General features: G+C 35.1%; 1 protein-coding gene across 2 annotated transcripts in view; it reads left to right on the top strand.

Annotated features, from left to right (window-relative positions):
* OXSR1 (oxidative stress responsive kinase 1) overlaps positions 1-11,914 on the top strand; it is a 79,362-nt gene that overhangs the window by 45,782 nt on the left and 21,666 nt on the right. For both annotated transcript variants that reach the window (XM_039843293.1, XM_039843292.1), the window contains exons 6-8: positions 6,371-6,480; positions 8,392-8,493; positions 10,541-10,674. In XM_039843293.1, the coding sequence (XP_039699227.1) occupies positions 6,371-6,480; positions 8,392-8,493; positions 10,541-10,674 (346 nt within the window). The remainder of the gene's footprint in view (positions 1-6,370; positions 6,481-8,391; positions 8,494-10,540; positions 10,675-11,914) is intronic.

Below are 11,914 nucleotides of genomic sequence, written 5' to 3'. Positions count from 1 at the left end.
TTGAGTGAGGACTTACTGTAACTGTTTTGGAATTCTGTAGACCATTGAAGGCTTGACATTTCTAGGGAAAGTCTTGGAAGATAAATCGTGGTTAATTTGGTCAATATCAGAGCCACTCATTTCTCGCCCATCAGCCATGTTGTGGGCATTTGTGCGTGTTTTTGGAGCAGCTCACACACAGCTGTGGTAACTGTTAGGGCAAAAAGCATTCTTTCCTCCAAATATCAGGAGTCTGTGCCCTGATCACTGATTGCTGATTCTATTCTCAAGGTGCAGGCAAAGAGGCAAGCAGCCATAGTTATTGTACCTCACCCCCTCAAGTAACTTCCAGGAGACTTAACAGGCTAGCACCGTTTTTTCTTCCCTTCATTTTGTTCGTCTTTCCCCTTTTGGAGCCAGACATTAAAAACTAGGATATTAAAAAAACAATTACATTTACAGGGAAAATTGGAAAGTGACTCCACATGCCCAGGAAAAAGTGCGGAAAAGATCAGAGAAGACCTTAAGTTTACACCTCAGTCCTCCATCTGATGCTTGACACAGATACAGCCTACAGCAACCAAAACAACAATAACAAAAACATTAACAAAAATAGCAAACCATGGAGAAGAGATAGAATCTAATCTCCATAGTTGCCATATTATTAGATTTAGATCTCCAGTTTTCAACAACAACAAAATCAGAAGACATTCAATAAACAGCAAAGCGTGGCCCATTCAAATGAAATAAATAATAGAAACTGTCACTAAAACAGACCGATGGCAGATCTACTAGACAAAGACTTAAAACAGCCATATTGATGATACTGAGAGAACTGAAAGAAGATGAACAGAAATTAAAATGATGTGTGAACAAAATGAGACTTTTAACAAAAAGAAAACCTAAAACAGACCAAAAAGAAATTTTGGAGCTAAAAAGTACAATAACTTGTACTGTGAAATAAAAAACTCACTAGAAGGATTCAGTTGCAAATTTGAGCTGGCAGAAGAAAGAATCAGTGAACTCAAAAATAGGTAAACGGAAATTAGCGATTCTGATGAATAGAAGGAAAAAGGTTGAAGAAAAGTGAACAGAGCCTGAGGGGCCAGTTGGACACCATTAAGTGGACCAACATACACATTGTATGTGACCCAGAAGAAGAAGAGAGAAAGAGGCAGAGAGAATATTTAAAGAAATAAAGGCTGAAAACTTCCAAAATTTGATGAAGACGGGAATATAAATATACAAGAGCTCAACAATCTCCAAGTAAGATAAACCTTAAGAGACTCACACAGAGACACGTTATAATCAAACTTATGAAAGCCGAAAACAAAGACTCTTGAGAGCAGCAAGAGAGAAATGATTTGTCACAAAGGAGACTCAGTAAGGTTGTCACTCAGCAGATTTCTCATCAAAAACTTTGGAGATCAGAAGAAAGTGGAACAGTGTATTCAGAGTGCTAAAGAAATTATCAACCAAGAATCCTATAACTGGTAAAACTCCATCAAAAATGAAGGATAAATTAAGACATTCCTAGATAAACAAAAGCTGAGGGAGTATGTTTCCACTAGACTTGCATTGCAAGAAATGCTCAAGGGAGTTCTGTGAAGTGAAATGAAAAGACACTAGACAATAACTCCAAACAGTATGAAGAAATAAAGATCTTGATAAAGGTAAACACATGGGCAAATATAAAAGCTATTACTGTATTATTGTAACAGTGGTTTGTAGCTCTACTTTTTGTTTTCTACATGGTTTAAGAGACTAATAATAAAAACAATTATTGTTCTAAAAGTTAGTATTACAGTAACATTGGTTTGTAACTCTAAGTCTTGTTTTCTACATAATTTAAGAGACTAGTACATTTAAAAGAATTATTTGTTTATGTTTTTGAGCACACAGTGTATTAAGATGTAATTTTGTGACATCATCAACCAAAAGGGTGGGAACAGTGCTGTAAAGGAGAAGAGTTTTTGTATTTTGTTGAAGGTAAGCGGTATAAATGCAAATTAGAGTGTTATAACTTTAGAATGGTAAATGTAATTCCTATAGTCCCCACATAAAAAAAATAGCTATAGATAATACACATAAAGAAATGAGGGGGAAAATTAAGCGTTTCACAACAAAAAATCAGCTAAACACAAAAGAAGTAATTCAGGAAACAAGGGACAAAACTATAGAAAATAACACAATGACAGAAATCCCTCCTTATCAGTAGTGGTTCTATAAAATGTAAATAGTTTAACTCTCCAATGAAAAGACAGAGATTGGCAGAGTGGATAAAACACGATTCAACTATATGCTGCCTATGAGAGACTCACTTTAGATCCAAAGACACAAATGGATTGAAAGGGAAAGGCTGGAAAACTATATTCTACATAAATAGTAACCGAAAAGAGAGCAAGGGTAGCTATTCTAATATCAGACAAAATAAATATTAAATCATAAAAGATTACAAGAAACAAAGAGATACACTACATGTTAATAGATGCTTTAATACAGCAAGAAGATATAATAATTACGAATATTCCTGCATCTAATAACATACCAGCAAAATATATGAAGCAAAAACTGACAAAACTGAAGGGAAAGGTAGACAGTTCTACAGTAATAGTTGGAGACTTCAGTACATCGGTCTCAATATTGGTTAGATACAGAAGATAAAGAAATAGAGGATTTAACACAATGACCAGTGAGATCTAACAGACATTAATAGAATACTACCCAACAAGAACAGCATACACATTCTTCCCAAGTGCGCAAGGGGCATTTTCCAGGATAGTCTATATGTTAGGCCACAAACTAAGTCTCAGTAAGATTTTAAAAGTTAAATATACAAAGTATCTTCTCCAACCACAGTGGGATAAAGTCAGAAATCAATAACAGGAGTAAATCTAGAAAATTCACTAAGGATTTGTGATGAAGGAAGGAAGACATCACAAGGGAAAGTAGGAAATACTCAGATAAATGAAAACAAAATCACAACCATACCAAAATTTATGGGACACAGCAAAAGTATTGTTAAGGGATACGTTTATAGCGACAGATACATTATTTAAAAATAAGAAAGATGGCAAATCAGCCATCTAATTTTATAGCTTAAGGAACAAGAAAAAGAAACTAAATCCAAAGCCGATGGAAGGAAATAAAGTTTAGAGCAGAGATGAAGGAAATAGAAAATAGAAAAGCAGTAGAGAAAATCAGTTAAATCTAAAGCTGGTTCTATAAAAAGATCACCAAAATTGACAAACCTTAAGGTAGGTGTACTAAGAAAAAAATAGAAGACTCAAATGACTGAAATCATAAATGAAAATGGGGACATTGCTACCAATTCTACAGAAATAAATAACATTATAAAAGAGTACTAGGAACAATTGTACAAATTGGATAACTTAGATGAAATGGACAAATTCCTTGAAACATGAAAACTACCAAGATGAAATCACAGAGAAATAGAAAATCTGAATTGACCTGTAACTAGTAAGGAGATCGAATCATTATTTGAAATCTCTCCACAAAGAAAAACCCTGGACCTGATGGTTTTATTGATGAATTCTACCAAACAGTTAAAGGAAAACTAATAACAGTCCTTCTCAATCTTTTCCAAACAATTGGAGAGGAGGAACACTTCCTAATTCATTCAACAGCATTACCCTGATAGCAGAGCCAAAGACACTACAATGAAAACTGCAGGCGAATATTCCTTAATGAACATTGATGCAAAAATCCTCAACGAAATACTAGCAAATCGAATTCAGTAGCATATTAAATGGATTATACACTATGACCAAGTGGGATTTTTTTCTTGGAGTACAAGGATGGTTTAACATTTCAAAATCAAATGTAACAGACCACGTTAACAGAATGCAGGGGAAAAAACCACCTGATCATCTCAATATAGAACAAGCATTTGAGAAAATTTAACACTTTTATAATAGGAATATGAGCAAAGTAGGAACAAAGGAAACATCCTCAACTTACTAAAAACTACATACGAAAGACCCACAATGAACAACATATTCAGTGATGAAAGACTGAAAGCTTTTCCTTTGAGTTCGGAAACGTGGCAAGGATGCTTTTGACACTTCTGTTCAGCATAGTACTGTAAGATCTAGATTGAACAATTAGGTAAGAAAAAGAAGTCATCCAAACTGGAAAGAAGTAAATTATCCCCATATGCAGATTATGTGATCTTATATGTAGAAAACCCTAAACATTCCGTAAACTACTTGAATTTAGCAAAGTAAGATCCAAAGTCACCACACAAAAATCAGTTGCATTTTATACTAACAATGAACAATTTGCAAAGGAAATTACAAAACAATTCCATTTATAAGTAGCATCAAAAAGAATAAAACACTTGGAGTTAAGTTAACCAAAGAGGTAGATGACTTATACAGTGAAAACTACAAAACATTGCTGAAAGAAATTAAAGAAGACATATATCAATGGAAACACATCTCATGTCCACGGATTAGAAGACTTAATACAGGTTTCTCCTGCTATGCTGAAGTAGAGCATTCCTATGAAATCTTTTGTAAGCCCAAATGGCTTAAAGTGAAGAGTATCTCTGACTTTCGGAAAGTTCATGTTTCATACTCGCTTTCATGGCTTTTTTTTGTAAAAACAAAAATCCTTTTTGGATTTCTTTTGGTTAGTGAAAACAGATACTTATGTAGGACTTTTGTAAAAGCAAAGTGGCATAATGCAGACATTATGAAAGCAGGGAATACCTATATTCTTAAAATGTCAGTACTGCCCAAAGTGATCTACAGATTCAATGTAATTATTATTGCAATCCTAGTGATATTTTTTTTTTTGCAGAAATAGAAAAACTCATCTTAAAATCTGTACCGAATCTCAAGTAACCTCAGATAACCAGAACAGTCTTGAAAAAGAATGAACAAAGCCGGAGGAATTACACTTCTGCTTTCAAAATTTACTACAGGCAACAGTAATAAAAACAGTATGTTATGGGCATAAAGATAGACATCGAGACCAATGGAATAGAAAAGCAAGCCCCAAAATAACTCTTTCATACATGGTAAAGTGATTTTGACAAGGGTGCCAAGACCATTCAGTGGGGGAAAGGACATACGGTGCCGAGAAAACTACATATCCCCATGCAAAGGAATGAAGTTCCCTTATCTATGAAGTTCCCATACACAAAAAATAACTCAAAATGGATCAAAGTCCTAAATGTAAAACCTTAAACAATGAAACTCTGAGGAGAAAACAGGGCAAAAGTTTCATGACATTGGTTTTGGCAGTGATTTAGATATGATGCCAATGGCACAGGAAACAGAAGAAAAAATAGGAAAAGTAGCCTTTGTGAAAATTAATTTTTTTATGCATCAAAAGCACTACTAACAGTAAAAATGTAACCCATAGAATTGGAGAAAATATTTTGTAAATTACTTATAAAAACTAATAATATCCAGAATATACAGAGAACTTCTAAAATTTAACAAGAAATTAACAGATTAAAAATGGGTTTTAATAGACATTTCTCCAAAGAAGATATACAGATCACCAATAAGCACACGGAAAGATGCTCAACACCACTAATCATCAGAGAAATGCAAATTGAAACTACAAGGAGGTACCACCTCACACTCATCAGGATTGCTACTATCAAAAACAACAACAACAACAACAAATAACACAGATGTGGAGAAATCGGTATCTTTGTTCACTGTTGATGGGACTGTAAAATAGTACAGCTGCTGTAGAAAAGAATTTGGCTATTCCTTAAATAATTAAAAATAATAAAGGACCCAGCAGTTCCTGGTTATGTAACCTAAAGAAGTGAAAATGGGCTCAAACGGATATTTGTACATTCGTTTTTATGGCGGCATTATTCACAGTGGCGAAATCTTGGGAGTAACCCAAGTGTTCATCAGTGAACATATTACAAAATATGGTAAATACATACAATGGAATATTATTCAGCTTATGAAGGAAGGAAACTCTGACACATGCTACAATGTCGATGAACCTTGAGGACATTATGCTGAGTGAGATAAGCCAGTTATAAACAAATACTGTATCATTCCACTTATGAAATACTTAGTCAAAATCATAGAGACAGAAAGTAGAATGGTAGGTGCCAGGGACTAGAGGAAGGGGTCATCGGGGAGTTTCATGGATATAGGGTTTCAATTTGGGAAGAAGAATAGATTAGAGCAAGGAGGAAAATCAGAGAAGTTGTGTTGAGGTGGAGAGGAATGGACTGAAGGACCTGTTAGGCTGTGTCGTAATTTAGCCGAGAGAAGTTCAGCAGAAAGATGATGTCATGCTGTTTATATATAGGACTGTAACTATAATATTACTCTAGTCATTTATGTTACTTACTGTACTTTTAATACCTTGCTGTTGTATTTTATTTCAGACTTTGGAGTTAGTGCTTTTTTAGCAACTGGTGGTGATATTACCCGAAATAAAGTGAGGAAGACTTTTGTTGGAACCCCTTGCTGGATGGCACCTGAAGTTATGGAACAGGTACTGTGTCTTTTTTTAATGGTTTAGGGTTTTGTTATGAATTGAAAAACACTGAGTAGTGCTTTTATTTGGTATACTAGGTTAGCTTTGGGAAATACACATCTCTGTTCATCTATTAAGACTTTGGTCCTCCTTTAAAAAAAAAAAAAAAACAACTGCAAAACTTTACAAAGGAGATGAGAAACTTAGGGTTTATACCAAAGACAACCGAAGGAATAATATAATGAAGCTTCGTTTAATAATATTCTCTTTGGTTAAATGACAGTCTTTTTACATATAGTTATATTGCTGTAGTTCTCTAGAAACTAGTTTTCTTCACATCCCCATTTTCCATTTGCCCTCAAACTACAATCTGATGTCACTCATCCCATCATGTTACAGAAATTCTGCTAAATCTTGAAACCAGTTCTCATTTCTTGTTCCTTGTCTTGTTCTCTTTGTGGCATTTGACACAGTTGGCCATTCCCACCTTTAACTTTGTTAGCTTCCCTAGTGTGGCTTTCTCATTTTTTCCTACTTGTCAGGCCATTTCTCTGACTTCTTTTCTGGCTTTCCTTCTGCTGAGTGGCAGTGTTTCCCAGGACCTGGTTTTTGAACTCTTCTCTGACATACTCACTAAGTGTCCTCTTTGCTTTGCACCTAGTCATTATTTCTAATTTATGTTCAGACCAGTCTTATTTCCTAAGCCTCTGGGTAGATATTTTCACCTCCTTATAGGTGTTTTGCAGAAATGTCTTCCTGGTATATCAAACTCAGTATGTAGAACTGAATTCACTTTTCACTCTGTTATAACGCCTGTATTCACCCTGCTGGTGAGGTAAGGATTCTCACCCTAAAGTTATGTGAATGGTTGAACACACACCTGACCCTGAACTGATGAGATGGACTGCAATTTATTAATTGCATATACACATAGCAGGGGGGAGGAGGACACTGTATGCCACAGAGGATCGCACTCAGGAAGAGAGTGAACAAAAAGTTACTGTGGCAAACAGGTTTTGTAGTATCAAAAGAGTGAGATGCCCTTTGATTTCCTTGTGAGGATGTGATTGGCTCATCTGAATAATTCTGCAGGCTGGCAGGGAGCTGAAGCCTGCTAGTCAGGGATAAGCAGGACCTGTACCTGGTCTGGTTGATAAGCAGAGTTGCTAGGCTAAGGGACCTTATCCTCAGGAGCAGAAGGTGGTAAGGGGGCGGCGGGGCGGGGGGATGTGCACTTATGTCATTAGAGGCCTTCCTATTTACTAGATGTGAAGACAGCATGAAATATGGAGCTTTAATTTTAGATCTCAAACCACACACTCCCAACACCTGTTTCTCCTACATTGTTTAGGATAGGAAATTAAAATATTTAATTATATGATGTGCTGGTGACAGTTTAAAAGGCGAGAAATTTGGCAACATTTTCACACCAACAACTTTAAAAATATTCATGCCCTTTGTAACTTTTCATTATAAAAATTAAGATGATAAAAACAATAACAGCATAGGAAATGTTGAAAACAAGACTCACCCCCATTGCCTAACATTTTGTTCTATTTTTTATAGACTGTATACCTATTTGTAATAGTATCAAAACTTATGAACAATTTTATATTCTTTTTTCTTCATAAATGCTTTATCACAGATGGTTTTCCATATTTTCATACAGAATTCATGAACGTGGTTTTAGTTAACTGTGTAATATTTCTTTAGGTGAATATACTGTACTTAATTTCTCCATTGGTGAATATTCATTCAGGTTGCCTCTTTTTTTCCTTTTTTCAAGTATATTTAATTTTTGCCTACTTTATTTTATTGGTTTAAAGCTTACGAACACTTTCACGGTTCTTGATAGACATGATAAGCTACCTTTTAAAAGTGCTTTTAGGGTGGCAAAAGTAATCACGTACATCTCTCTGTTCTTTACAGGTCCGAGGTTATGATTTCAAAGCCGACATCTGGAGTTTTGGGATCACAGCGATTGAATTGGCTACAGGGGCAGCTCCGTATCATAAGTACCCACCAATGAAGGTGAGGCCCACGTTCAGAGTACTGCCCCAGCTCATGTCCCAGGCGCCTTGCTTCATTTGACGTTTTTGTCCATAGAATTCTGCCCTGCATTCTTTCTGACTCCTGTAGCAGTTAACGTCTGTATCAGATATTTGGTGTTTACCATTGGATGACTTTACATCGGAGTTGACCTTTTTATATAGTGATCTCCATCTCCTGACTCTTAGTTTGAATAGTTTGATATTAGGACCTGATGTCACTCATTTTAGTGTGTGTTCTGTACAGTCACCTGTGTAGAACAGCCTTAATGGGACGATGATCATTTCTACTTTATAAGGTTGTTGGAAGGAATACATATTAATAGTAATTATAGCTAACATTCATTGAGCACTTATCTTGCCAGGCACTGTTTTAAGTGCTTTTCATATCTTAAACAAGATAATTCATGCAAAATGTTCATGTGCCCTATATATGTATTTTCATTATTATTGAATAAAAGTTTGCTTTGTAGGACACTAAGCAGCTTTTATTAAAAGGCCTATTATCATGTTCTGAGGTAGTAGTTACCTCAGAATCTGATGGTTGTTAATGAAATGTGGTTGTTAATCCTGCCCCCAGCATTAGTAACAGAATGAGTTTTTGTGTTTCAAGATGGTGCTGCCAATACTGTTGGTAACCATTTTATCTGTGCGACCCCTTAGTTTTAATATGCTCATGAATTCTATTCTTCTGTTTGTAGCTGTAGCTATTGTTTATATTTCTGCTTGCTCACTTTACAAAATACCCTATGACTGTTTAAAATGGATAACCACCATTGTGAATTATTGTCATAGTGATATTATTCGTATCTGTATGGTGCACTTGAGAGCCTTTAAAATATCTTGTCCCCTTTAAGGACAAAACAAAAGGCTATTAGGAAAAACCTCTGTGTCCCTCCATATTCAAAACATACATATATTGACCTGCATGTTCAATGGGTGAAATTTTGATTCTGTGAAAGATTAGTAATATTTTAAGGCCACGGTTTTCCCAAAGGTTGACTACTTCTAAGAGGGAATTCATAAGGTTTTAAGAAGAATTTTTTTAAAATAACTATAAGGTGGGAGGCTATTTTTAGGCCAAAGAGATGGCTTATTTTAAAAAGGAGGTTGAGAGAGAGCATGAGGTTTCTTTTTCATCCATTATAGGCAATGACTCCTGTAATTATAGCCAGACATATATGTGTTAACCTGTTTGCTCATAATGAGAAATATCACCAACCTTAGTAATTCTATTTCAGTAAATGTGAATCTGAAAAGCAAGTAAATATGAAAAGCAAGTAATAATTCTGATTATAGCCCCATTTTATTTTTTTAGTGTTGACTTTGTGTTTAGAAAAATGGCTTATGCTTTTTATAAAAAAGTCAAAACAGTATAGAAAAACACAGCTCACCCAAAGTCCCATCACATAAATATGAACTTCATTACTCACATCTCTGTGCATCAGGCTAGTATGTTTCCATAAAAGTCAAAGAGGGAAGAAATGGACAGAGTAGTCAAGCTTGTTGGCTGCTGCAAGGAAGGTAGGAAGAATGAGAACTGAAAAAACGCTGTAGCTTTATTAACTAAGACATCATCGGTGATTGCTAAGGTAGAAGTTTCTGAGGCGCTCCGGGAAGAGAACGCCAGATTACAAGGTGTCAAGTTGAGACAAAGCCATGAATAGGTAAAGTCAGCAAGGTTACACTCTGAATTTTGCTGTGTTTTAATTTTTTTTTAAGGTAGTTTGGCAGTATAAGAGCGAGGACAGAAGACATGAAGAAAGGATTTTGACCAAAGGACATACAGTGTTCATACACTTGAGCCCTGGCAGGCATGTTGTCTGGGAAGCTGACTTTCTATAGGATATTGTTTATGCGGAAAACACCTAAATAACTGGTTTCTGAATAATTGATCTAGATATGAACTTTTTGAAAGTAAAATCTGCTTATATATTGGGGTTTGTCTATGTTGAAAAATCTTGGCCACAATATTTAATTTTACTCTACTAAGTCTTAAGCAGTGTTTATTATATGGAAAATTCTTACAGGTTTTGATGCTGACACTGCAGAATGATCCTCCTTCTTTGGAAACTGGTGTTCAAGATAAAGAAATGCTGAAAAAATATGGAAAATCATTTAGAAAAATGATTTCATTGTGCCTTCAAAAGGATCCAGAAAAAAGGTAAAGTATGAGATAAGGCTTACTTTCCTCTTCATCTATTATGTAGTCCGTCGTGGGAAGTCTAGGAATCACATACAAAGGCACACAGGGAATTGTTCGTGCATATTCACAAGAACAAAATAGAAATTTTAGAAAAAACAGACAGAGACCATTATCTTAGATTGGAAGTGAATAAATAATTTTCTTTTTTTTTTAGTGTACAGTATACCCTAAATAGTTCAGCTATTTCCTGGTTAATTTCTTATCATTGTAAATTTGTATATTGTGAATTCTGTATTAATATAATGTCAAGTTAGTGGGAGGGCTTGTTTTCAATTTGCACTTAAAACTTATAAGTAAATGAATATCTTAATGCTGTTTACAATTTCAGTAACAGAAGAAATACACATAGCAAATGTTATATTTGATATCAAATTTTCATACTTTTAAGTGGACCAGAAATTCAAAGAGCTTACCTTATTAGCACTAGGCAGATTGGCTGGTAAGTCAATAAATAAACATGGTCATCTAATGTGTGTTTGAATTTATGAATTAACAGAATCATAGAATATTGGATATCCCTATACAATCTTTTATCTTTGGGGTCAACCAGCTACCTAGCCATAGACGTGGGACTTGAATCCAAAACTCCTGATTCCTAACCTATGGCTCTGTTCTCACTATCTTATCTTTCTGTTTCACATATATTCCATTCAGTTTCTTAGCACTAACTGTTCTTTAATTTTGATTTCTCTGATCAACAAACATGAGCGATTTTAATTAACTTTAGTATACTTAATGGGCCCTCAGAATTTACTGTTGGAAATATTGGAAAAGGTAAGAAAAACAGGGAGCAGAGTTCAAACCTGAGCTTTTAGAATTTTTTTCTGTTTTTGAATAAATTGGTATAAAGGATAGGGAACACTTTTGCCTCTGCCAAGTTAGTTGACTAAAATAACAGAATTCTCTTGTTACAAGCACCCAGAAATACTGTCTAAATCTATCAAACTTAAAATAACAAATCCAGAGATGAGGTTGCAATAAAGGGAAGTACTCAGATGCCAGAAATAATAAGGAAGCCATAAATTAGAGAAGAAAAATCATGAACTAATCCTGCAGCTCCCCGCAGTGGGACACTATTCCTTCCCACTTCTACATAGGGATTGAAAATGAGATATAGGGCCCGCCCAGTTGGGATTTTGAATTGAGATCTCTGCTTAAAGCTAGGACTGTAAGTCTGCATCCTGAAAGGATAAGCAAG

Source organism: Pteropus medius, unplaced genomic scaffold, assembly GCF_902729225.1.
Source record: "Pteropus medius unplaced genomic scaffold, Ma_sr-lr_union100, whole genome shotgun sequence".
NCBI lineage: Eukaryota > Metazoa > Chordata > Mammalia > Chiroptera > Pteropodidae > Pteropus > Pteropus medius.
Note: the sequence above shows the minus strand (reverse complement) of the source record. Positions and strands in the feature narration are given on the sequence as shown.